Genomic DNA, 27,665 nt, shown 5'->3' with positions numbered 1-27,665 from the left:
GCCCGCCTTCTTCGCGCCACTTTTTTAAGTTTCATTTTCAGCTGCCGTCGCGAGTTCCTCTTCCCACGGCCGACCCTCCATTCGGGAACAGACAAGGCCAGACATGGACCTCAGGTGCGGAAAGGCTCCCCGGAAACCTTCCAAGGCCGGACCTGCCACCTCCCGGGTTTCGGAGCCGGACCCGTCGGGCACCCAGATGGAGCCCTGCGAGCCTGCGCCCGCCCCCCGGGCGGCCCGGCCCGCCGCGGACCGCAGCAGCCACGCTGGGGCGTCGCGACCTCGGCAGACCCGGGGCGCCCGGACCCCCCAGAAGCCGCGGCCGCCGCGCGCCCCGCGAGCCTGCCCGGCGAAGGCGCCTCGGAGCGTGGACGGGGCGCCGCCGCCGCGCGCGCCCAGCGTGGACGGTCCGGAGCGCCCAGCCGCCCCCGATCTGCCCCTCGCCAGGGCCGGCTCTCGGCGATCGGGAGCTCGGCGATCGGGAGCTGCGCGCTCCACGCGGGATCCGGGCCCCGCGGAGCCGTGTTCCCGAACCACGCCCGCGTCCCCGGAGGAGCCGGGCCCCGGCGCGCGGGTCCAGGTCCAGCGTTCCCGCCGGACCGAGGCGCCGCCAGGTGGCTGGAATCCCCGGCCCGTGCTGGACAGGCTGAAGCTGAACCGCCAGCAAATCTCGGCGGCCGCCGTGGTCGTGAACAAGGTAGTGGATCGCCTACTTCGGAGGCTGCAGGACCGCGAGTCCGAGTTTAAAGGCGTCGCCCTGCTACGCACCGGCAGCTACTACGAGCGCGTGAAGGTGAGCCGGCCTGGTGCGGGTGCGCCCCGACCTGTGCACTGCGCCCTCTTTACTCATCGCCCCCACGCCCAGCCTCCCCGGCGCCCCACACATCCCCAGCTTGCTTCTCTTCAGAAGTAACTCAGACTCTAATCATAATTAGACACAGTTCTAATCGGAAGTAGGAGGGCGGGTGTTGGTTTATTTTTCTACACATCTTTGGTACAAGCCAACCCACAGCGATGGCCAGCTACTCTCAAGACGCTGCTTTGGAGGAATTCAGATGCCATACACGTTATTATTATGTTCTGTGTGCCAGCACTGGGACTTGGCCGCAGGGCCGGCCTGAGCACTGCCACTTAGATTTTTCCTTCAAAGCTAGAACTCTTATCACTTGAGCCACAGCTCCGCTTCTGGGTTTTTGCTGGTTAATTGGAGATAAGAGGCTCCCGGATGTTTTTGCCTGGGGCTGGCTTCAAACCGCGATTCTTGGATCTCAGCCTCTTGAGCTTCAATGTGTAGAAATTTTGGATATTTATAACATCATTCTCAGGCCACACAAAAATGATCAGGGCAGACAACCTGCCAGGAACAGTCTATGCGAAGCATACTTGTCCTTGTGGGCCTTATTGGGCCTGGGTGCCAGAAGTTCTCTCTCCCTGAATGCATTCAAACTCTGCCCCTCTAACCCTGTTAACTGAGTCAGTTCTGACTGGGATCCCTGGAAGTGGGCTATAAAAAAATTCCACCAAGGGGCTGGGAAGGTGGCTCAGTGGTAGAGTGCTTGCCTTGCATGCATGAGGCCCTGGGTTCGATTCCTCAGCACCACATGAGCAAAAAGAAAAAGCCGGAAAGTGGCGCTGTGGCTCAAGTGGTAGAGCACTAGCCTTGAGCTGAAGAGCTGAGGGACAGCACCCAGGCCCAGAGTTCATGCCCCACGACCTGACCCCCCCAAAAAAAAATTCCACGAAGTTTCTGGGCACCAATGGCTGACACCTATAATAGTTCCGGTTACTCAAGAGGCTATGATCTAATGGTTGTGGTTAGAAGCCAGCCTGGGCAGGAAACTCCGTAAGACTTTTTTTTTGCCAATCTTGAGGCCTGGGCACCGTCTCTGAGCTTCTTTTTGCTCAAGGCTAGAGCTCTACCATTTGAGCCACAGCACCACTTCTGCCTTTTTTTTTTCTGTTTATGTGGTGCTGAGGAATCGAACCCAGGGCCTCATGCATGCAAGACAAGAACTCTACCTCTGAGCCACCTTCCCAGCCCCTAAAATGTATACTTCTTAAACATACATACCCATCTGATTTAATTGCTTTTCCTTTTTTTTTTTTTTTTTTTGATAGGCAAGCACTCTTTCACTTGTGTCACTCCATCGTCCCCTTTTTGTATTGGTTCTTTTTTTTTTTTTTTTTTTTTTCCGGTCGTGGGGCTTGAACTCTGGGCTTGGGCGCTGTCCTTGTGCTCTTCAGCTCAAGGCCAGTGCTCTACCGATTGAGCCACAGCGCCACTTCCGGTTTTCTAGTGGTTTATTGGAGATAAGAGTCACTCAGACTTTCCTGCCCAGGTTGGCTTTGAACCGAGATCCTCAGATCGCAGCCTCCTGAGTAGCTAGTATTACAGGCGTGAGCCACCGGTGCCTGGCCTGAAAACTTTTTTGCCTTGGCCAGTCTTGAACTGAGATTCCCCCATGCACATAGCTAGTATTACAGGTTTGAGTCATCTCACCTGGCTTGATACACTTGCTCCATTTGTTTTCAAGTGATTGAAGCATTAAAGTAATACTATTAGTATAAATTGAAGGTTAGGGAACAAGTACTTGCTTCCTGACAAGTAATAGATTCCTTGAGAGAGAGAAGAGAGTGTGTGAGTGTGTGTTCAAGTGTCTATCTATCTATCTGTCTATCAATCATCTCTTGGTCAGTCTGTCAGTCAGTCAGTGTTATGTGCCAGTACTGGGGCTTGATCCCTAGGAAGCCTCACTCACTTGGCTTTTCTTTCTTTTTTTTTGGGGGGGGTGTCGAGTTGTGGGCCTGAACTCTGGGCCTGGGCGCTGTCCCTCAGCTCTTCAACTCAAGGCTAGCGCTCTACCACTTGAGCCACAGCACCACTTCCGGCTTTTTTCTTTTTGTTTATGTGGTGCTGAGGAATCGAACCCAGGGCCTCAAGCATGCAAGGCAAGCGCTCTACCACTGAGCCACCTTCCCAGCCCTCACTTGGCTTTTCCATTTAAGGCTGGTGCTTGACCACTTGAGCCACACCTCCAGTTCTGGCTTTGTGCTGGCTAATTGAAGATCAGAATCTTGAGGATTTGTCCTCTTAGGCTAGCTTCAAACCTTGATTCTCAGATCTCACCCTTAAGATCTAAGTTGAAGCACAAAACAAAACTAAAAACATCATTTGACTGGGCACTGATGGCTCACACCTATAATTCCTGTGACTCAGAAAGGCTGAGATTTGAGTATTGTGGTTCAAAGCCAGCCAGGCAGGAAGTCTGTGAGAGTCTTATCTCCAAGTAACCAGCAGAAAATCAGAAGTGGTAGAGTGCTAGCTTTGATCAGAATGTTCAAGGACAGTGCCCAGGCCCTGAGTTCAAACCCCAGAATCTCCCTCCCCCCACCAAACAAACAAGCAAAAAATAAAACAAAAACAAACCCATCAAAATTGCAGGCCATTATTAGTACAGGCAGATGAGATTGTGTCTTTCCTGTCCTACAAGTGATAATTTCACAGGTATTGTATAGCCCATAGGCTGGACATTCGTCAACCCTGTAATTGTATTAATTGTAGATTTGACTCCTTGCCTATTTTCCAGCAGGGTCCCAAAGCCCAACAGCACTCCGCTGACTTAAGTTCTTCTTCATTCTCCCCTATATTCACAACTGTCCCACGTTGAAGTCTGTAGAAAAGCCAGGCAAAGCCGGGTGCTGGTGGCTCACACCTGTAATCCTAGCTACTCAGGAGGCTGAGATCTGAGGATCGCAGTTCAAAGCCAGCCCGGGCAGGAGAGACCATGAGACTCCTATCTCCAATAAACCACCAGAAAACCGGAAGTGGCACTGTAGCTCAAGTGGTAGAGCGCTAGCCTTGAGCTGAAGAGCTGAGGGACAGCGCCCAGGCCCAGAGTTCAAGCCACACGACCGACAAAAAAAAAAAAAAAAAAAAAAAGAAAAGCCAGGCAAGCAGATAGAAGAACAATATTACTCCTATATACTTTACTCAGTGTTTCTGTTTTGATATATTTATTTTTCTCTTGCAGCACTTCAAGGCATGCTACTGAACTATATTCCTACTTTTTAAAAATATCTGATTTTTATTGTAAAAGTACTGTAAAAAGGGGTTATAGTTACATGAATAAGGTAATGAGTACATTTCCATTGAGCATTGCACACACTTGAATTTCTGTTAGCAAACACTTAGATTTCTTTTTTTTCCTTTTCTTTCCCTTTCTGTCTTCCTCCCTTCATCGCTTCCTCTTTCTTTCCCTTCCCTCTCTTTTCCTTCCTTCCTTCCTTCCTTCCTGCCTTCCTGTCTCCCTCCCTCTTTCCCTCCCTCCCTCCCTCTCCCCTCTTTCCCTCCTCGTTTCTTCTTCCTCTCATCTCTCTCTTGTCAATGTCTTATTTTTCTCTGTCTTGTCAAAGTCTTAATATATAGCCAAGGCTGGCCACAAACTTAACTATGTAACCATAACCGACCTTAGAACTCATGACCCACTTGGCTTTACTTCCCAAGTGCACCACCATGCTCAGCCTTTGATTTCAAATTTGTGTTCTGTTTTATATTTGGTAAAAGAATAAATAAAATACACTTCTCAGTAATTTATTTACATGGTTCCATATGGGCACTGTTCTCATTCATAGAGTTTGTTATATCAAATTCTAGGTAAAAAATTTCAAAATATATAGGGAATAATTCCTACGTATTCCAACTACTCAGAAAGCTGAGAACTGATAATCCAGGTTCAGAGCCATCCAAGCAGACAAATTTGAGAGACTTTTCTCCAGTTAACCTACAGAGAACTGGAAGTGGAGGCATGCCTCAAATGGTAGAGCACCACCCATGTGAAAAATAATCTTGAGCCAGGTGCCAGTGGCTCATGCCTATAATCCTAGCTACTAAGGAGGCTGAGATCTGAGAATCACGGTTCAAAGCCAGCTAGGGCAGAAAAGTCTGTGAGACTCTTATCTCCAATTAACCACCAGAAAACCAGAAGTGGTATGGCTCAAGTGGTAAAGTGCTAGTCTTGAGCTGAAGAGCTGAGGGACAGCATCCAGGCCCAGAGTTCAAGCCTCACAACTGACCAAACAAACAAACAAAAAATCTTAACTGAGAATGTTGAAGCCCTGAGTTCAAGCCCCTCTACCAACACACACAGAAAACTGTCATTCCATCATCTGTGCATCTATGAATGTGTGCATATGTATGTGTCTGTTAGAGGCAGATTCTTGTTGTATATCTCAAGCTTGCCTCAAACTTATTATCCTTTTATCTCAACCTTCTAATATGTAAATTTTGTTTCATAAGTGCTAATGCATTTTGGTGTATACATAGTTTGGACTTAGTGAAAAAAGTTCTGAAGAAATAAAGTATAGCTGGGTGCTAGTGGCTCACGCCAACGAAGTACATGCTAATGAAGCCAACCAGGCAGGAAAGCCTGTGAGACTTTTTTTTGTCTGACGTGGAGCTTGAACTCTGGGCCTGGATGCTGTCCCTCAGTTCTTTAGCTCAAGATGAGTGCTCTACCACTTGAGCCACAGTGCCATTTCCGGTTTTCTGGTAGTTTATTGGAGATAAGAGTCTCATGGTCTTTCCTGCTCATGCTGACTTTGAACTGAGAGCCTCATATCTCAGCCTCCTGAGTAGCTAGTATTACAGGCGTGAGCCACCAGCACCTGGCAGCCTGCAAAACACTATCTATCTATGGAATTAATCAACAAAAAACTGGAAGTGGAGTTATGGCTCAGTGGTAGAGCACCAGCCTTGAATGAAAAAGCTAATTAAATCAAAGGTCTTTAGCTCAAGCTCCAGTCCTGGCACACACATACATTGGGATGGAAATGAGATTGAGATTCCATCTCACCTCAATCAGAATTGCTATCATTAAGAAAATAACAAATGCTGGCAAGGATATAGGATAATGAGAAAGACCCTTATACACACTTTTCCACTCTGGAAATCAGTATGGAGGTCCATCAATGACTAAAAACAACAAAGGAATCTCTTAGTACACAGTAGACACACTTTGGTATGTTCATTGCAGCCCTATTCACAACAGTCAAGGTATGGACTCAGCCTAGGTGCCCATCACAGATAAATACTAAAGATAATGTGGTCCATATACACAATGGCATGTTATTCAGCTATAAGGAAGAAGAAATGGTTTTTGTAGGAAAATGGATGGAACTGGAGATTACCATGTGAAGTGAAGTAAGCCATACCAGAAAGACTTTAAAAACAAAGAACAGGGCACTGGCCCCACCAGGTCACTGTGGATACCAGTTCCTAGATCACCACCAAGGACTTGAAGAAGAAGGAAGTTGTGGAGAGGCACCCCTGTCGATGGGAATGGTAATGAGGAAAATGGGAAGCAGGAGGCTGGTAATGAGATATTTGATGAAGAAGAAGGTAGGGAGAAAGAAGGTGATGGTGAGGGTGGAGATGAAGATGAGGCAGCTACAGGCAAAAGGGCAGCTGAAGATGAAGAGGAGGAGGATGTCGATACCAAGAAGCAGAAGACTGATAAGGATGACGACAAAAAGGAAAAGTTAACTAAAAAAAAAGCTGCCATGACCTATTTATCCTCCACCTCCCGTCTCAGAATGTAAACATGGTCACCTTGGAGTAGAGAAGCCATTTGCCCTTTGTGGACAGCATCAACAGGCTTTCCACCACCCCACCAAAACCACAACGAGAATGTGCATCGGGGGAGGAAAATACCAAAACTTCCAGGACCCTGCTTTTTTCTTAAAAATACTGTAAGAAGAAAATTTTATTTGCATTTTTATTTATATTTTTGTACATATTGTTAGGGTCAGCCATTTTTAATGATCTCAGATAACGAAACCAGCCTTCAGAGCATTCTGTCCTACTTCTGACTACTTGTGGTATGACCATGGTCATTATAATCTCAAAGGAGAAGAAAAGCCTTTTTTTTTTTTAGAAGAGCTGGGCGCTGGTGGCTCGCACCTGTAGTTCTAGCTACTCAGGAATCTGAGATCTGATGATTGCAGTTCAAAGCCAGCCCGGACAGGAAAGTCCATGAGACTCTTATCTCCAGTAAACCACTCAGAAAACCAGAAGTAGTGCATTGGCTAAAGTGGTAGAGTGTTAGCCTTGAGCTGAAGAGCTAAGGGACAGCGCTCAGGCCAAGAGTTCAAGCCCCATGACTGACAAAAACAAAAAAAGGTTGGAAATGTGGTTTAGTGGTAGAGTGCTTGCCTAGCATACATGAAGCCCTTGGTTCAATTCCCCAGTACCACATAACCAGAAAAAAGCTAGAAGTGGCACTGTGGCTTAGAAGTGCCCAGACCCTGAGTTTTTGCCCAGGACTGGCAAAAAAAAAACCAAAACCAAAACAAACCCTGGGCATTGGTGGCTCACCTCTATAACCCTATCTACTCAGGAGGCTGAGATTTAAGGATCGCAGAGTTCAGTACTAGCCCAAGCATGAAAGTCTGTGAGACTTACCTCCAGTTAACCAGCAAAAAAAGCCACAAGTGATAGAGCACTATCCTTAAGTAAAAAAGCTCAGGGGCAGCACCTAAGTTCAAGTCTCAGGACTGGCACAGAAAGCAAATATCAGACATGAAAGTAAAAAGAGGACTGTTTGGGGCTGGGCATGTGGCTCAGTGGTAGAGTGCTTGCCTAGCACTCCTAGCATTCCCCAGTACCACATTAACAGAAAAAGTCAGAAATGGCGCTTTGGCTCAAATGGTAGAGTGCTAGCCTTCAGCAAAAAAGCAGCTCAGGGACAGCGTCTAGACCCTGAGTTCAAGCCTCAGGACTGGCAAAAAAAAGGAGGGGGGACTATGTGGAAAGGAGACAGGTATAGAAAGTGTGGGGGACAAGAGAGGGCAACAGGGTGAATATGAACAAAACACATCAGTTACAGGTATGAAAATGTCACAATAATGCACATAATTTTTTACATCTAATATACACTAATAAAAAAAGGAAAATAAATCATACTGGGTTAATTGGACATCCTAACGAAAAATCACGAGCTCTGATCCCTAAGGCTGTACACCCTATACTAAAACTAATTTGAGCTGTACCATTGGGTAAGAGCTGAAGGTAAAACAGTAGAAGAAAACATGAAAAAATAGCTTCATGGGCTGGGAAGGTGGCTCAGTGGTAGAGCGCTTGCCTTGCATACCTGAGGCCCTGGGTTCGATTCCTCAGCACCACATAAGCAAAAAGAAAAAAGCCGGAAGTGGCGCTGTGGCTCAAGTGGTAGAGTGCTAGCCTTGAGCTGAAGAGCTGAGGGACAGCATCTAGGCCCAGAGTTCCCGCCCATGACCGACAAAAAACAAAAATACCTTCATAATCTTGGGATATGAAAACATTACAAGACAAGACACTAAAGTTGCTAACCACAAATCAACAAATTGGACTTGATTAGAATTAAGGACTTCTGTTCATCAAAAGACACCACTAAGCCAAGTGCTGATGGTTCACACCTAAATCCTAGTTACTCAGGAAGTTAATCTGAGGATCAGGGTTTAAAGCCAGCCTAGGCAGGACACGTTCATGAGACTCTTATCTCCAATTAGCTACTAAAAATCCAGAAGTGGAGCTGTAGCTCAAGTGGTAGAATGTTAGTCTTAAGCAAAAAAGCTAAGGCACAGTGCCCATGCCTTGAGTCTAAGCCCCAGGATCGACATACACAGAAGGACAGCGCCAAGCTGAGCATCACTGGCCCACAGCTGTAACCATAACTGCTTAGGAGACTAATCTATAGATTCGAGTGTGAAGCTAGTCGGGACAGAAAAGACCTTGCAGTTTCCAATTAACCATAGAAAAAGTTGGGTGGAGCACCAGCTGTGAGCAAACAAAAGGCTCTTAAAGTTATGAGTTTAAGCCCCATTAGTTGTATGCACCACATACACACATACACACACATAAAATAGCATCGTGTGAAAATGCAAGCTGCTACCAGAATATATATATATATATATATATTTTTTTTTTTTTTTTGGGGGGGGGGTCCAGTCGTGGGGCCTGAACTCTGGGCCTGGGCGCTGTCCCTTAGCTCTTCAGCTCAAGGCTAGAGCTCTACCACTTGAGCCACAGCGCCACTTCCAGCTTTTTTTCTTTATGCTTATGTGGTGCTGAGGAATTGAACCCAGGGCCTCAGGCATGCAAGGCAAGCGCTCTACCTCTGAGCCACCTTCCCAGCCCCCCAGAATATATTTATATACTTATCAAATGATTCATACAGATCACTAAGAAAAAGATTAATAAGGCGGGGGGAGTGTAGTGGAGATTGGAGGGAAGGGATGGTAGGGGAAAAACAGAGGAGGCAACAATGCTTGATAAGGAATGTACTCATTACCTTGCTCATGTGATTGTAACCCCTCTACAGTATTTTTACAATAAAAAAACTTAATGAAAAGAAAAAGATTAACAAACCAATTGAAAACTGAGCAGAGAATTAAACAGGTTAGTATGCAACCCAATGTCAATAAACAAGGAACGTATTAAACATCATTAATCATCAAGAAAATGCAAATTAAAGCTAATTAGTCTTTCCTATAGAATTAACAAAACTAAGCATGACAATTCTAAGTGCTAACAAAGGTGTGAGAGCTATGGAAGTACATTGCTACTACCTATTCAGAAAATTAAGTTATACTCTACAAAGATCATCGGGTAAGTTTTAAGAGTCTCATAGACCCTATGAACTTTTCCACTTGGGCTGATTTTTTTTTTTTTTGTTTGTTTGCCATGGGCTTGAACTCTGGGCCTGGGCGCTGTCCCTGAGCTCTTCAGCTTCAGGCATGTGCTCTACCACTTGAGCCACAGCTCCACTTCTGGTTTTCTGGTGGTTAATTAAAGATCAGAGCCATGGACTTTCCTGCTCTCCCTGGCTATGAACCATGATCCTCAGTTCTCAGCCTCCTGAGTAGGTAGGATTACAGGCATGAGACCATTTGCATCCGGTGAATTGTGACTTTTGTTTTGTTTTGCCAGTCCTCAGTGCTTGGGCACTGTCCCTGAGCTTATTTTGCTCAAGGCTAGCACTCTACCACTTGAGCTACAATGCCACTTCTGGCTGTTTATATGGTACTGAGGAGTTGAGCCCAGGGCTTCATGTATACTAGGCAAGCACTCTACTACTTAGCCATATTCCCAGCCCTGTGGCATTTTTTTTTAAGTTCTCAACAGTTGTTTATTGAATAAATGAAAACTGATTCCAGTATCAGGGAGAATATGTAATCCAGGAAGGGATCAATATTTTAACAAAGCAGGGATATGATGGCACACATCTGTAACCTCAGTGCTTAGAAGGCTAAAACAGCAGAATCCCAAATTAGAGGCCATACTGAATTGCATCGTGAGACTCTGTATCAAAAGCAAACTAGAAAAAGACTAAGAAGATGGAAAGAAACTTAATTAACCAGAAAATTTGCAGATGTAACACAAGTTTTATCCAAATCAAATAAAAACCAAGCCTAGGGTTTTCATTTAGATCTGTTTGAAGGCTGAACCTATAAAAGATTAACAGTTGGAACTTCTCTTAGTAGCTGTCTTGAGGATGAGGTGTGATAACAGAAATAAAGCAGTAAATATTATTACTGTTCTTTTTAGGCAGTACTAGAGTTTGAACTCAGTGTCACACTTACTAGACAAGCTATGCCTAAAAGCCTTCTTGCTCTGGTTACTTTTGAGATAAGCTTGAGCTTTTGGCCTGGTCCCACTTGCCCGCAGTTGTCCTATGTGTGCTTTATTTACATGGTAGCTGTAATTGATAAGCTTATACCACCACATCTAGCTTTGACTGCTGAATGGAGGTTTTGAGAACTTCTGCCTATCCTGGCTTAAAACCTCCATTCTCCTGATCTCAGCCTTCTGAGTAGCAAGGATTACAAGTGTGAACCCCAGTTTATTATTACTATTCTTAAAGCACTTCCATCTCAACAGTATTAAACTAAGCTACATGATGAGTGTATTGTACAATACAGCTTCTCCCCATTTTAATCTGCCATTTTTTCATCCCAGTGGATTCTCAGTTCACATGAATCATTTAAGTACCACTTCATTAGGAATGGGAAGGTCATTGAGAGAAGTCAGGATGCTTCCAACCATATTTCCCATCATTTCTCATCTGGCTTGATGAGTTGTGATCCCAATATGAAGCGTCAGAATGACATTCTTCAGTTTCAACAAAGATTGCTCCGTTGGTAGGGGTTCTGGATGTCACATCTAGTGCTGCAGCTTTAATGACCTTATTCTTCAGAGCTTCTGCCAAGGCATCTTGGTCAACTACCAGAGCTGCATTGAAACACAACTCTGTTAGCAACACAAATGAAAGAACTTGAGGTCATATTTGCTGTAGTTTCAAACACATCTTCATTTTCTTCCAGTAACATCTCTCAAGATATCCAAGGTCTGAATGTATGACCTTTACAAGGCCTGATGTATAGATGTAACAAAACTAGGTCCAGGCTATGCTAGTGAGAAAACCAAGCTCTCCATGTGCATTTTCTATGAACTCAAGTAACCTTCAAGGTTGACTCATAATGCAGGTGAGGAAACAAGCTCATAGGTTACAAATGTGCTCCCATCATTTTCTGAGTCTACCCTGGAAAAGGGCCCCTTTTCTCTGTCCCTGTGGCATTTTTAATACAGAAAAAATAAAGGGTTGTAGGTGTGGCCCAGTTGGTAGAGTGCTAGCCAGTGAGCTAGCACTCAGTACCATGAGGTACTGAGTTCTGGTACTGATACTGGGTCTGGTCCTGGACTAAAAAAACAAAAGAAGAAAAAAATGAATATTTCCAGGCATTGGTGGCTCACCCTGTAATCTTAGTTACTCAAGAGGCTGAGATCTGAGAATCACAATTTGAAGCCAGCCTGGGCAGGAAAGTCTTATTTCCACTTAACCACCTACAAATGGAGAGTGGAGTTGTGAGTCAAAGTCTATAGTAGAAGCCGGGCACTGGTGGCTCACGCCTGTAATCCTAGCTACTCAGGAGGCTGAGATCTGAGGATTGCAGTTCAAAGCCAGCCCGGGCAGGAGAGACCATGGGACTCCTATCTCCAATAAACCACCAGAAAACCGGAAGTGGCGCTGTAGCTCAAGTGGTAGAGCGCTCGCTTTGAGCTGAAGAGCTGAGGGACAGCGCCCAGGCCCAGAGTTCAAGCCCCACAACCGACCAAAAAAAAAAAGTCTATAGTAGAATGCTAGTCTTGAGCACAAAAACTTAGGGACAGTGCCTAGGCCCTGAGTTCAAGCCCCGACTGATAAAAAATTAATTTGGAGGGGCTGGGAAGGTGGCTCAGTGGTAGAGCGCTTGCCTTGCATGCCTGAGGCCCTGGGTTCGATTCCTCAGCACCACATAAGAAAAAAGCTGGAAGTGGCGCTATGGCTCAGGTGGCAGAGCGCTAGCCTTGAGCTGAAGAGCTGAGGGACAGTGCCCATGCCCAGAGTTCAGGCCCCACGACCGGACCAAAAAAAAAAAAAATTAATTTGGAGCCGGGCACCAGTGGATCACACCTGTAATCCTAGGTACTTAGGAGGCTGAGATCTGAGGATCGTGGTTTAAAGCCAGCTCAGGCAGAAAAGTCCGTGAGACTCTTGTCTCCAGTTATCCACTAGAAAACTGGAAGTGGTACTGTGATTCAAGTGGTAGAGCGCTTGCCTTGAGCTGAAGAGTGCAGGGATAGCGCCCAAGCTCAGAGTTCAAACCCCACAACCGACAAAAATAATAATAATTTTGACTGCTAGAATTATTGTGAAGATGAAGAAGGTTATTTAAAGCTCCTACAAACACTGCTTCATAGACACTTAATATAATTCATAATAGAGCTTGTTCTTGAGTCACCAATAGCCATACATAGCCCTTGCTCAACTGGGCAAATTTTGAGACCATGGAAACAGGCAAGTGGCTGCAATGCATATATTATGACATAAAAGACAGTATTGTAAGAGTTAATGTGTGTGTGTGTGCGTGTGTGCGCTCGTGCGTGCGTGCTGGCACTCAGGGGCTTGAGCTCTGGCTTGGCATTTTCTTTTCTTTTCTTTTTTTTTTTTTTTTTTTTTTTTTTTTTGGGTCCAGTCTTGAGGCCTAAACTCTGCCTGGGCGCTGTCCCTCAGCTCTTCAGCTCAAGGCTAGCACTCTACCACTTGAGCCACAGCGCCACTTCTGGCTTTTTTCTTTTTGCTTATGTGATGCTGAGGAATCGAACCCAGGGCCTGAGGCATGCAAGGCAAGCGCTCTACCACTGAGCCAACTTCCCATGCCATAGCTTGGCATTTTCATTCAAGGCTGGCACTCTGTCACTTGAGCCACAGCTCCACGTCCAGCTTTTTGGTGGTTAAGTGGAGATGAGAGTCTCATGGAATTTTTTGTACAAGCTTGCTTAGAACTGAGGTCCTCAGATCTCCTCCTCTTGAGTTGCAGAGACTACAGGCACTAACCTCCAGCTTCTGGCTAGGTTTTTAATTTTATGAAACAGAAAAAGCAACTGGTGTAGATTTTAAAAGCTTACACATATCATTTAAAATTCTAATTATAGAAAATGCTTAGCTGGGTGCCAGTGGCTTACACTTGTATTCTAGCTATTCTGGAGGCTGTGATCTGAGGATTGCAACTTAAAAAAAAAAAGGTAGAAGTGGAGTTGTGGCTCAAGTGGTAGAGAGCTAGCCTTGAGCAAAAAAGCTCAGGGACAGTACCCAGGCCCTGAGTTCAAGCTGCAATACTGGCACATACACATGCAAAAAGCTTCCTTGTGGTAAAATGAGAAAAATGTAGAAGGCTGAAACCTGTACAAATTGGACTGGGAGTGTGCCTTAGTGGTAGAGTGTTTGCCTAGCATGCATGAAGCCTGGGTTTGATTCCTCAGTACCACATAAACAGGAAAAGCTGGAAATGGTGCTGTGGCTCAAGTGGTAGCGTGCTGGCATGAGCAAAAGAAGCTCAGGGACAGTGCCCAGGCTGAGTTCAAGCCCCAGGACTGGCAAAAAAAAAACAAAAGCTGTACAAATTATAACCAGTAAGAATCCTCCCATCCCCAGTGTCAGGCTCCCATACCCCAAGGTACAAATTTTAGGAATTTTGCTTTTTAAAGTAGGTGGATTTCAAGTGGAAATTTCAAGAAAACAATTGCAGTAGCTTGGAAAATAGAGGCAAATATTTAAATGTTACTTTTTAAAACTGTTCCCTAGATTTCTTCGCCTAATGAATTTGATGTCATGTTTAAATTGGAAGTCCCCAGAATTCAGCTAGAAGAATACCCCAACAGTGGGGCTCACTACTTTGTAAAGTTCAAAAGAAACCCAAAAGGAAATCCTTTGAGTCAATTTTTAGAAGGGGAAATACTATCTGCTTCTAAGATGCTGATGAAGTTTCGGAAAATCATTAAGGAAGAAATTAAAAACATGAAAGGTAAGATTTTATTTTATTTTTAAAATTATTCTTCAGTAGTACAAAGGGGTTTCAATGCAACATGCCGTTTGTGAGTATATCAGGGCTTGGGCACTGTCCCTGAGCTTCTTTTGCTCAAGGCTAGCACTCTACCACTTGAGCCACAGCACCACTTTGGGCTTTTTCTGTTTATGTGGTACTGAGGAATTGAACCCAGGGCTTCATGCATGCTAGGCAAGCACTCTTCCACTAAGCCACATTCCCAGCCACAGTATATCTTGATCAATGCCATCTTTTCCATCAATCTCCTCCCTCCATCTCTCACAACCCCACCTACTCCCTCACTTTACCTGCTTCTATTTTTTTTTTGTTGTTGTTGTTAGTTGTGGGGCTTGAACTCTGGGCCTGGGTGCTGTCCCTGCACTCTTCAGCTTAAGGTGAGTGCTCCACCACTTGAGCCACAGTGGCACTTCCGGTTTTCTAGTGGTTTATTGGAGATAAGAGTCTTAGGGACTTTCCTGGGGCTGGGAAGGTGGCTCAGTGGTAGAGTGCTTACCTTGCACGCATGAGGCCCTGGGTTCGATTCCTCAGCACCACATAAGCAAAAAGAAAAAAAGCCGGAAGTGGTGCTGTGGCTCAAGTGGTAGAGCACTAGCCTTGAGCCGAAGAGCTAAGGGACAGCGCTCAGGCCCAGAGTTCAAGCCCCATGACCAACAAAAAATTAAAAAAAAAAATAAAAAAAAATAAAAACAAAAGAGTCTTAGGGACTTTCCTGCCCAGGCTGGCTTTGAACCGTGATCTTCAGATCTCAGCCTCCTGAGTAGCTAGGATTACAGGTGTGAGCCATCGGCGTCCAGCTACCTGCTTCTATTTTTATATAAAAACATTGCATTATTGTAGTTACCTACCCTTCCCCTCCCCCTCTCCATTGATCTACCTTCCCTTTGATTACACCACCTCCTTGCTTCACACCTGTTTCAGTCTGCTGGTATTCATTTTGTTAAACCATAAGTTAGTTGTTCAAAGGCATTACACCATTGGAATCCTTACTTTAGTGAACATGTTTGTATATATAAGCATGGTCTTGTATATGTACAAACATATTTATTATTTAGTTCTAAGGTCACATATGAAAGTAACCATGTCATGTGTCTTTTGTCTCTCTAGGTTTGACTTCATTTAATGTATGGTTTTTCCATTTCTCTGTATGACACAATACCATTTTTCCTGATGGATGAATAAATTTTGTTGTGTGTATATGTTTATATACCTATATCATATTTTCTTATCCATTCGTCCATTGAAGGATATCTGAAACCATAACTTGGCTATGGTGAATAGTGTGGCAGTGAATGTGTGTGCAGTTGTCCTCTACTGTATCCTAACTCAACCTTAGATATGCCCTAGAGAAAGATTTGTTACTTTTTTTTTTTTTTTGGGTCCGGTCGTGGGGCCTGAACTCTGGGCCTGGGCGCTGTCCCTCAGCTCTTCAGCTCAAGGCTAGCGCTCTACCACTTGAGCCACAGTGCCACTTCTGGTTTTTTATTCTTTTTGCTTATGTGGTGCTAAGGAATTGAACCCAGGGCCTCAGGCATGCAAGGCAAGTGCTCTACCACTGAGCCACCTTTCCAGCCCAGATTTGTTACTTCTTTTGCTCAAGGCTAGCACTCTACTCCTTGAGTCTTTCTGTTTATGTGGTACTGAGGAATTGAACCTAGGGCTTCATGCATGCTAGGCAAACACTCTGCCACTGAGCCACATTTCCAGCCTTTGATCTCTTTTGACCTTCCTGTAGCAGACTGTTGAATACTACCTTCCTCTAGAAACAGCTATTTGCACTGGAAAAAAAAAAATATGCCTGGGGAAAGTTGGCAGGATTCTTCATTTTTTCTTTTTTGTGATACTCATGCTCTTGCTTGGCCTTTTCTACTCAAGGTTGGCACTCTACCTCCACTTTCAGCTTTTTGCTGGTTAATTGGAGATAAAGTCCAATTCTTCAATTAACTACCCAAATGCTGGAAGTAGAACTATGGCTCAGGTGATAGCATACTTGCCTTGAGGAAAAAAAAAAAAAGCTCAGGGACATCATCCATGCCCAGCATCTGAGAAAGAGGAAGCCCCCCTCCCCCTCCCATGATCTAAAGACTGTACCTCCTAACAGCTCCACTCCTTGCCAATAGTATCACCTTGGGAACAAGTCTTTCACACATGGACCTTTCAGGGACTCTTCAGAGCCAAACTGCACCAAACACATTTTGCAATGTGAATTGAGACTTTGGATGTGAGTATGTTAGGTTAGAGATTTTTGTACCATATCACAATGAAAGTGGCAAAAGTGCATGGTTGAATACAGACCTGCAGTACAAAGGATGCATTTGGGGGGCAAGTAAGCATTTGGAAGTCAGCACCATGTGGTGGCATTGGGGATGGGTGAGGCCACTGAAGCAGTGTGTCCATTCACGGCATTACTACTCATTAAACAGTAATGATTCATCTCCTAGGCTTTTAGGGAACATTGCTGAACAGTTCAAGGCTGACTTCTATTCTCCATATCTTATAATCTTGCAAGCACAAAAATACATTTAATAAAAAATTTAAAATAATGATCTGTATACCAGAGGGTAGGTAAGTGCTATGGGGAGGAGAATGGGTTGGGGAGGAGGATGGAAAGGAGGATGGGATCTGAATGATGATGGGAAGGAAGATGAGGATGGGGATGAAGATGAGGACAGGGATGAGGATGGAGATGAGGATAGGGATGAAGAGGATAGGATGAGGTTTAGCATGCTGTTGACATGATCTTCATGGAATTGGTTTTTTTGTATGCTGGTACTGGGACTGAACTTGGCCTGGAAGCTGTCCTTTAACTTTTCCTTGAAGGCTGTTACTCTACTACGTGAACCACATCTCCACTTCCAGTGTTTTGGTGGTTAACTGGTGATAGAGTCTCATGGACTTTCCTGTGCTGGCTTGCTTTAAACTGCTGTCCTCAGATCTCAGCTTCCTGAGTAGCTAGGATTACAGGCATGAGGTGCCACAGCCTACCTTGATCTTCAGTTCTGGGCCATTTTTGACATTGTCAAAAGCAATTTCAGTGGAGCAATGGACATAAAAAATGAAAAGTCAAGCCGGGCGCCGGTGGCTCACTCCTGTAATCCTAGCTACTCAGGAGGCTGAGCTCTGAGGATCACGGTTCAAAGCCAGCCCGGGCAGGAAAGTCCGTGAAACTCTTATCTCCAATAAACCACCAGAAAACCGGAAGTGGCACTGTAGCTCAAGCGATAGAGTGCTTGCCTTTAGCTGAAGAGCTGAGGGACAGCGCCCAGACCCAGAGTTCAAGCCCTACGACCAACAAAAAAAAAGAAAAAAAAAAAGTCACTGGGTGACTCATGCTTGTAGTCTTAGCTACTCAGGAGGCTGAAATCTGAAGATGCTGGTTTGAAACCAGCCAGGGCAGAAAGGTCTGTGAGACTCTTAACAAGCAAATAGCTGGAAGCAGAGATGTAGCTCAAGTGGTAGAACTCCAGCCTTGAGTGAAAAAGCCAAGTGAGAGCTCAAGTCTCTTGAGTTCAAGTCCCAATAATGGCACGCGTGCATGCGCATGCACGTGCACACACACACATGCACACACACACAGAAAAGAAAATAAAAAGTCAGGGTTGTGATAGAGGCTGCACGTCTAAGCAGTTTTGGGTGAGAAGGAAGCAGAAAGATGAGTGATCATGGAGATGTTCATCAAGAGGGGTATTTTAGAGGTAGAGATGCTTTAATCCTCTGTATCTCATCTTGTAAAGAAGGTAGGATAGATGATGTAGGACAGGGAATAACTAGAGCAAGGTGCCTGGGAAGATGACAGGAGGGGATCCATGGTCTGTGTGCAGGGATGGTCTCTGGCAGGTTGAAGACGTTGGTTAGAGAAGGAAAGTACCCAATGGGTGGAGAAGATCTTCAGAGCATTTTCTCCTTGGTGGTTTACATCCTCACTGACGCCCCTCCCAGAAACCTGATCTTGGAATCGTATTTCCAGCTCACTCCCAATTCCCAAAGGCACCTGGATGTCTGACCACCATGGCTATCTGACCTAGCTGTCTTCATTTGGGCAACTAGAGCTCATGAGGTCTAAAGTGATGGTCCATTTGGCGCAGTCCTTCTTTTTTCTGTTTTTCTTTTCTGTCAGTCATGGGGCCTGAACTCTGGGTCTGGGTGCTGTACCTCAGCTCTTCAGCTCAAGGCTAGTGCTCTTATCACTTGAACCATAGTGCCACTTCTGGCTTTTTCTGCTTATGTGGTGCTGTCCCTCAGCTCTTATACAGCTCAAGGTGAGTGCTCTACTGCTTGAGCCACAGCACCACTTCTGGTTTTCTAGTGGTTTAGTGGAGATAAGAGTCTCATGGAGTTTTCTGCCCGGGCTGGCTTTGAATTGTGATCCTCAGATCTCAGCCTCCTGAGTAGCTATGATTACAGGAGTGAACCACCGGTGCCCGGCTCTGTCCTTTAACTTTTCACTCGATGCTGGCACTATATCACTTGAACTGCAGCTCTACTTCTGTTTCTTTGGTTGTTAATTGGCGATAAGAATGCCATGGACTGGACTGGAAAGGTGGCTTAGTGGTAGAGTGTTTGCCTTGCATGCATGAGGCCCTGGGTTCAATTCCTCAGCACCACATAAGCAGAAAAAAAGCTGGAAATTGTTCGCCTTGAACTGAAGGAGCTGAGGGACAGCGCCCAGGCCCAGAGTTCAAGCCCCACAACCAACAATTAAAAAAAAAAAAAAAAGATTTGCATGGACTTTCCTTCTGGTGCTGGTCTTGAACCACAGTCCTCAGATACAGATCTTTAATTATAGTTATATTGTTTCCCCCATTCTTTGAGAGAAAATTGAAGCAGTCTTTCCCTCCCTTCTATCTATTTAAACAGATCAAAATGTCAGTATGGAGAAGAAAAAGCCAGGGAGCCCTGCTGTAACACTTCTTATTGAAATACCTGAAAAGATATCTGTGGATGTAATCCTGGCTTTGGAAGCAAAAACTAGTTGGCCTGCTAACACCAAGGAAGGCCTGCTTATCCATAATTGGCTTGGAAAAAAAGTTAGGAATGATTTAAGACGACAGCCATTTTATTTGGTACCCAAGCATGCAAAAGAAAGACATGGTTTTCAAGGTGAGTTCAGTTAAAGGTTGATGGAAAGACATTGAAGCAGAGTTGGTAAGCTGGGTGCTGGTGGCTCATGCCTGTAATCCTAGCTACTCAGGAAGCTGAGATCTTAGGATCGAGGTTCAAAGCTAGCCTGGGCAGGAACATCTGTGAGACTCTTATCTCCAATAAACCACTAGAAAACGGGAAGTGGCGCTGTGGCTCAAGCAGGAGAGTGTTCACCTTGAGCTGAAGAGCTCAGAGACAGGACCCAGGCCCAGAGTTCAGGACCCACAACCGACAAAGAATTGGTAATACTTTATTCCACAGCAGTAGATGATCAGTAGTCAGCTAATCTTTGGCATGTCAAGAGTTATCTTGGCAACGGATGGAAAGTTTGGTGAGAGGATTGAAAAGGATACAATCATAGAAGTACTATCAGGTACTTAGGTTGGAGATGTGTAGTAACCTACACTTGAATTTTAATTTAAGCCATTCATGCTGCCATTCATGCCTGTAATCCTAGCTACTCATTTAAAACCATAGTCCTCAGATCTCAGCCTCCTGAGTAACTAGGATTATAGGTGTGAGCCATCAGTTCCTGGGTAGAACAGTTATTTAACACTTAATTACATTATGCTTCTGTTTACTTCTTTTGGTTTACCTTCCAGTAGAATTTCCTCAGAGTGAAAGTTCAGGAAATCACTTCTATGGTGTGCTGGTTAGCTATGGTTGCTCTGTAAAGTGCTTCTCTGTTTCTCTTTTTGAAATTAAGGAGAGACATGGCGGATATCTTTCTCTCATATTGAAAAGGACATTTTAAATAATCATGGAAAATCTAAAACATGTTGTGAAACTGATGGAGTGAAATGTTGCAGGTAAATATCCTTTTTATAAAAGTGGCTGATTATCTATGATTTGTTTAATTCTTTGTTGACTCTGTTGCTCAAGGGTGAAAAGTGATTATTGATGGGTTAAGTTGGATCAGGAAAGTGCTGGGATGACCTGGGGAGAATGTGAGTCATGTGCTCCTTTTTTTTTTTTTTCCTTTTTTTTGGGGGGGGCGGGTCCGGTCATGGGGCCTGAACTCTGGGCCTGGGTGCTGTCCCTCGGCTCTTCAGCAAGGCTAGCACTCTACCACTTGAGCCATAGCACCACTTCCGGCTTATTTTCTTTTTTGCTTATGTGGTGCTGAGGAATGGAACCCAGGGCCTCAGGCATGCAAGGCAAGCGCTCTACCACTGAGCCACCTTCCCAGCCCCCGAGAGTGTGAGTCATGTGGAGGCTGGAAAATCTCTCTGTTTTGGACTGGGACTGGGAGTTGGACTCAGGGCCTGGTGCTGTCCCTTAGCTTTTTTACTCAAGGCTGGTGTTCTACCACTTAAGCCATAGCTCCACTTCTGGCTTTTTGGTGTTTCATTGAAGGTAAAGAATCATGGACTTCCCTGTGTGGGCTGGCTTCAAACCTTGGTCCTTAGATTTCTTGAGTAGCTAGGATTACAGTATGAGCCACTAGAGCCTGGCCTGAGGATCACTTTTTTTTTTTTTTTTTTGCCAGTCCTGGAGCTTGAACTCAGGGCATGGGTTCTGTCCCTGAGCTTCTTTTGCTCAAGTCTAGCACTCTACCACTTGAGCCACAGTACCACTTTCTGGTCTTATCTGTTTATGTGGTACTGAGGAATAGAATGAACCCAGGGCTTCGTGCATGCTAGGCAAACACTCTCAACACTAAGCCATATTCCCATCCCGAGGATCACTCAATAGATATGGGTGCTTAGCCAGGTGCTGATGGCTCCTGCCTATAATCCTAGCTACTCAGGAGGCTGAGATCTGAGGATCACTGTTCAAAGCCAGCCTAGGCAGGAAACTCCATGAGAGTCTTATCTCCAGTTAACCACCAGCAAACTGGAAATGGTTCTGTGGTACAAAGTGGTAAGGCACTAGCCTTGAGCAGAAAAGCTCCAGGCCAGCACCCAGACCCTGATTTCAAGCCTCACAAACAACAAAAACAAAAAAAGTGCTTATTTTGGGATGGTGTGGCTGAGTTGAAATCTAGAGACTAACTAGGTAAATTTGAAGCCACACTAAGTGGCAGTAATTTTTATTAGTATATACCACAAAAGAAATTATTCATTTCAGTTTCTTTTTGGTGGTATTGAATTTTGAACTCAGAGCTCTGTAGTTTGAGATTCTAAGGTTGACCATGCTAAGTTGAGTGTGGTGATAAATGTCTATAATCTCAATTACTTGGAGGTGAAAGGATCTTGGTTTGAGGCCAGCCTGGACAGGAGGTTGCAAAATCTTAATTCAAAAACAAACCTGAATCAAAAAATTGTGGTATCTACACACAATGGAATCTTATGCAGCCATTAGAAATGACAAAATAATGGCATTTACAGGGAAATGAATGGAGCTAGAAGGAATCATGTTGAGTGAGGTAAGCCAAGAGCAAAGAGACAAACGGTACATGGTCTCCCTGATAAGTGGATGCTAAATCCAAAATGTTAGGTGATACAACAAAATTCACAGGACTTAAGAAACAAAGAACTCCCACTCATCTGGTCAAACCACTACTAAATATCCCCATGCTGCTGATCACATGTATGGTATATATGTGTACACCATTATATGTTATAGACTGTGATAGACAATTTGCTCCAGGAAAGTTAGAATGAACTTGTGACTTTAAATGAGCATCATTATTCCACAATACTGTGAGATTTGGGAAATTATGTAATCACTTAATCACAATTGAAAAAAAAAAAAAAAGAACCTCGGGGAAGGTAGGGAGGGAGGGGATGGTAGGGGGAAAGCAATGGAGGGGGTAACAATGCTCAATAGGAAGTGTACTCATTACCTTGCTCATGTAACTGTAACCCTCTGTATAGTATCTTTACAATAAAAAATTAAAATAAAAAAATTTGAAAAACAAACAAACCTGAGGGGCTGGGAAGGTGGCTTAGTGGTATAGTGCTTGCCTCGCATGCATGAGGCCCTGAGTTTGATTCTTCAGCACCACATAAGCAGAAAAAGCCAGAAGTGGCCATGTGGTTCTAGTGGTAGAGCACTAGCCTTGAGCTGAAGAGCTGAGGGACAGTGCCCAGGTCCAGAGTTCAGGTCACCCAACCGACCAAAAAAACAAACAAACCAACCCAAACCTGAGCCAGGCGCTGGTGGCTCACACCTGTAATCCTAGCTACTCAGGAGGCTGAGAACTGAGGATCGTAGTTCAAAGCCAGCCTGGGCTCAAAGCCAGCCCCGGCAAGAAAGTTCGTGAGACTTATCTCCAGTTAAGCACCAGAAAACAGGAACTGGTGTTGTGACTCAAGTGGTAGAGTGCTAGCCTTGAGCTGAAGAGCTCAGGGACAGGGCCCAGACCCAAGTTCAAGCCCCAGGACTGACAAAACAAACAAATAACAACTAAAAAAAAACCCCAAACCTGATGTAGTTGCAAATTCCTGTGGTGACAGGTACTAGGGAGGCCAAAGCAGGAAGATCAAGGTCCAAGGCCAGCCTGTAAAACTAAACTAAGCAAACAAACAGAAAAACAACCAAATAAAACAGAAAAGGAAAGGGCTGGGATGTGACTCAAGTGAGAGCACTTGCAAGTGCAAGGCCTGAATTCAAAGCCATGAACCACAGGAAAAATAAAAGTGATCTGACCTGTAATTGTAACTGCTTAGGAGGCTGAGGTCTATAGATCCCAACTTGAAGCCAGCCTTAGCAGGAAAGTCCATGAGACTCTTTTCTACAATTAGCTAGCAGAAGAGCTGTAGAATGCTAGCCTTGTACACCTGGAGGTTGTGCCCATGTCCTGAATTTAAGCCCCAGCACGCGCGCGCGCACGCACACACACACACACACACACACACACACACACACACACACACACACACACACACACACACAGAATAAAATAAGAATGCCCAATGTGTAGTCTCTAAATTATGTGTAGGTTTTTTTTTTTTTTTTTTTTTTTTTTTTTAGTTGGTAGTGGGGCTTGAATTTTGGGCCTGCACCGTTCCTCAGCAGTTCAGCCTAAGGTTAATACTTGAGCCACAGCGCCCTTTAGGTTTTCTGGTGGTTTATTGGAGATAAGAATTTCATGGACTTTCCTGCTCCAGCTGGCTTTGAACCATGATCTTCAGATCTCAGCCTCCTGAATAGTTAGGATTACAGGCGTGAGCCACTGACACCCAGCTTATGTGTAGGTTTTGACATAGCAATAAGGAAAACATTGCTAATAAAACTAGGTAACTGATTTTTTTTTTGGGGGGGGGGTCCGGTCGTGGGGCCTGAACTCTGGGCCTGGGCGCTGTCCCTCAGCTCTTCAGCTCAAGGCTAGTGTTCTACCACTAGAGCCACAGCGCCACTTCCGGCTTTTTTTTTTCTGTTTATGTGGTGCTGAGGAATCGAACCCAGGGCCTCATGCATGCAAGGCAAGCGCTCTACCACTGAGCCACCTTCCCAGCCCCAACAATTTTCTTTAATGCTGGTTCTAGGGCTTGAACTCAGGGCCTGGAGCTTTTCCTGAGCTTTCTTGCACAAGGCTAGTGCTATAACATTTGAGCCACAGCTTCCTTCTGGCTTTTTTTGTGGTTAATAAAATTCTCAGACTTAGCCGGGCATCAGTGGTTCACTTCTATAATCCTAGCTATTCAGGAGGTTGAGATATGAAGATAGAGGTTCAAAGCTAGCCTGGGCAGGAAAGTCCATGAGCCTCTTATTTCCAATAAACCACGAGAAAACCAGAAGTAGCGCTGTGGCTCAAGTGGTAGAGTGCTAGCCTTGAGCTGAAGAGCTTAGGGACAGTGCCCAGGCCCAGAATTCAAGCCCCATGACCAAAAAAAAAAAAAAAAAAAGAGTCTTAGACTTTTCTGCTCAGGCTGGTTTCAATCAAGATCCTCAGATCGCACCCCCTTTTTTTTTTTTTGTCAGTGATGTGGCCTGAATTCTGGGACAGCTTGGGCACTGTCCCTTAGCTCTTCAGCTCAAGGCTCTACCACTTGAGCCACAGCGCCACTTCTGGCTTTTTCTGCTTATGTGGTGATGAGGAATCGAACCCAGGGTGTCATACATGCAAGGCAAGCGCTCTACCACTGAGCCACCTTCACAGCCCTGGACCTTCGCCTTCTAATTAGTTGGATTACAGGCTTGAGCCACTGGCACCAGGCTTCAACAAAATTTTTGTAGATACTGAAGTGACTGGAAGAGTAATATATTAGTTTTATGAGGTTCAATTAAATGGTACTTTTACTTAAAAGTAAAACTTTTAAGCTGGGATTGGGGAAGAGGAAAGAAAAACTTCAAAGCATATATTTGGTCAGTGGTTTTATTTCTCTTTTGGTGCTGGTATTTTGGTTTGAACAGAGCCTGGAGCTCTCACTTGGCTTGTTTGCTCACAGCTGGTATTCTACCACTTAAGCCAGGCCTCCTGTCCAGCATTTTGATGGTTATTTGAAGATGGAGTCTTGCAGACTTTTTTCTTGTCTTTTTTGCCCAGGCTGTCTTCAAATCTCAATCCTCCAGGTCTCACCATCCTAAGTAGCTGGGATTACGTGTGAGCCACCAGTGCTCAGCTTATAATAAAATATATTTTCTGTCCAAATGTGTTTCTTCTATAAGATGCCTAAAGTCTGTTGTGAAATGAGGCAGACTGTGAATAATAAACAGATCTTTTTTAAAATTAAACAGGAAAAAATGCCTAAAACTAATGAAATACCTTCTGGAACAGCTGAAAAAGAAGTTTGAAGACCGCAAAGAGCTGAATAAATTCTGTTCTTATCATGTGAAAACTGCTTTCTTTCACTTATGTTCCCGGTACCACCTGGACAGCCAGTGGGATCCCAAGGATCTAAAGCTGTGCTTTGATAACTGTGTCACATTCCTCCTCGAGTGTCTCAGGACAGAAAAACTGGCGCATTATTTTATTCCTGTGGTCAATCTATTCTCTCAGGACAGAATTGACAATGTAAGTAGAGCGTTTCTGTTAGAACAAATTGAATATGAAAGAAACAATGGGTTTCCAGTTTTTGGTGAATTTTGAAGTTTGGTTTTCCAAAAAGGATCAAGAACTAGAATGATAATTGGGATTATTAATAATAGTTGGGACTATTGTGATTAATTGGGAATAATTGCCATAGCAATGAATGACTAAAATGAATGTATACAATATTTTGTTTTCTGTTTATCATAATCAAGCTTAATAGAAAGGATTATAGGCTGGGCACTGGTGGTACACACCTGTAATCCTAGCTACTGGGGCTGGGGGGAGGGGGTTAAATCTGAGGATGACAGTTCAAAGCCTCCCAGGCTGGAAAGTTTGTGAGACTTGACTCTTCAATTAATCACAGAAGAAGCTGGAAGTGGTGCTGTTACTCAAGTGGGTAGAGTGCTAGCCTGTAGCTAAAGGAGCTCATTACAGCACCCAGGTTGTCTAGAGTTCAAGACCCAAGACTGGCACCAAAAAAGAAAAAAAAAGGTTATATATAAATATAAAGGATTAATGTCTAAGAATGAACCTAATCAAGGACTAAGAAACAAAAGAGCATTATTTAAAAATGTAAAAACTACCAGGTCATGTGTGGAGGGACAATCTATAGTCCTGACCACTCAGGAGGCTGAGGCAGGAAGATTGCTTGAGCCCAGGATATTTGTGACCAGCCTGGGTAACACAGTAACACAGTCTCAAATAAAAACAAAACACCCAGACCCATTTGAATCAATTATCATGCACTTGTGTGTGTGTGTGTGTGTGTGTGTGTGTGTGTGTGTGTGTGTGTGTGTGTGTGTGTGTGTGTGTGTGTGTGTGCTGGTGGGGTGTGAGGTTTGAACTAGGCCTGGATGCTGTTTCTGAGCTTATTTGTTTAAGGCTAACACTATACAGCTTGAGCCATAGCTCCACTTCTAGCGATCTTCATATCTCAGCTTCCTGAGTAGTAGCTAGGATTACAGATGTGTGCCGCCTGTGCCCGGAAACACTTTTAACAATAAAGGAATGTAAGACGTCCAAATATACCTTGTCTGGGTGTGGGTGCTAGTAGGAAGGCTACAAATGAACCGAGAGGGGGAAGGGTAATGTCCAAAGACTTTTCCTCTATCTTGGAGGAAATGAAACAAAAACTTGATGAGACTGGTTTGGAAAGGGGAGGGGGAGGAGGGAGAACTGTGGAGAGGGGGATTATGATCCAAAAACATTATGTTCATAAATGGGTATGTTAAAATGAAACCCCATTGTACTAGTTGATGCCAGTTAAAACAAAAAGAAACTAGGATATAAAAGGGGAAAAGGTGCACACTAATTAATCAACCTTAATAGAGAGGATGATAGGCCGGGCACTGCTAATTACTTTCATCAGGTGCTTATTGACTACTAGTTCTCACCTAGCACAAGTACGTGTACTGCTGTCACAGTGGCGCTTCAGGAGGCTGAGATCTGAGGATCACAGTTGAAAGCCAGTCTGGACAGGAAGTCTGTGAGACTATTTATTTTATTTTATTTTTGCCAGTCCTGGGGCTTGAACTCAGGGCCTGGGCTCTGTCCCCGAGCTTCTTTTGCTCTACCACTTGAGCCACATGCCACTTCTGACTTTTTCTGTTTATGTGGTACTGAGGAGGAATTGAAGCCAGGGCTTCATGCATGCTAGGCAAGCACTCTACCACTAAGCCACTTTCTCAACCCCTATGAGCCGGCAAAAAGCCGGAAGTCCAGCTGTGGCTCAAGTGTAGAGCACCAGCCTTGAGCAAAAAAGCCAAGTAGGAGCTTGAGGCATTAAGTTCAAGCCCAGTGCCAGCACAAGCAAACAAAAACACAACAGAGTGTGTGGCAAGTTGTGAGATGCAGCACTGGAAGCCATGTCCTGTCCTAGATACTAGACAAGGAAAAGTCCATTGTATGTTATTTCTATGTGTCTTAGGAAATGTATACACTTACAGGAAGAGGGAGCACTTTGTTTTTATATGTCTAGAGATAAAGCAAAACTTTATTTATTTATTTTTCTGTTGTATGTGTTTCTGGGAATGCCATTATCAAACTTGGAAAAATAGGTATTGGGTAAAGTATTATTCTCCATTGTATTCAAGCAGTGTGTCACCCAAGTGGTAACTGGTGTTTGTTAGCTTTTTCCTGTTCACATTTTTTGTGCACTTTTGTTTATCTTTCTTCCTTGTTAACCCTT

The 27,665-nt window shown here is 44.5% G+C and overlaps 1 protein-coding gene across 1 annotated transcript; it reads left to right on the top strand.

Annotated features, from left to right (window-relative positions):
- The first annotated feature begins 103 nt into the window (after nt 1-103).
- On the top strand, nt 104-27,665 carry Cgas (cyclic GMP-AMP synthase). The gene is made up of 5 exons (XM_070012170.1): nt 104-790; nt 14,157-14,376; nt 19,273-19,515; nt 20,264-20,366; nt 25,183-27,665. Exons 1-5 carry the CDS (start codon nt 104-106, stop codon nt 25,532-25,534), a joined length of 1,605 nt encoding a protein of 534 aa, XP_069868271.1. The 3' UTR covers nt 25,535-27,665.

Source organism: Dipodomys merriami, unplaced genomic scaffold (genome assembly GCF_024711535.1).
Source record: "Dipodomys merriami isolate MVZ:Mamm:240054 unplaced genomic scaffold, mDipMer1.0.p SCAF_89, whole genome shotgun sequence".
NCBI classification, from domain to species: Eukaryota; Metazoa; Chordata; class Mammalia; order Rodentia; family Heteromyidae; genus Dipodomys; species Dipodomys merriami.
This window is presented reverse-complemented; position numbering and strand designations above follow the sequence as displayed.

Excerpts from the sequence above, each read along its gene's own strand:
- Cgas (XM_070012170.1), top strand. The coding sequence starts at position 104 with ATGGACCTCAGGTGCGGAAAGGCTCCCCGGAAACCTTCCAAGGCCGGA. Across the intron at positions 14,377-19,272 it reads AGAAATTAAAAACATGAAAG|ATCAAAATGTCAGTATGGAG; the intron begins GTAAGATTTTAT and ends CTATTTAAACAG. Across the intron at positions 19,516-20,263 it reads AGAAAGACATGGTTTTCAAG|GAGAGACATGGCGGATATCT; the intron begins GTGAGTTCAGTT and ends TTTGAAATTAAG.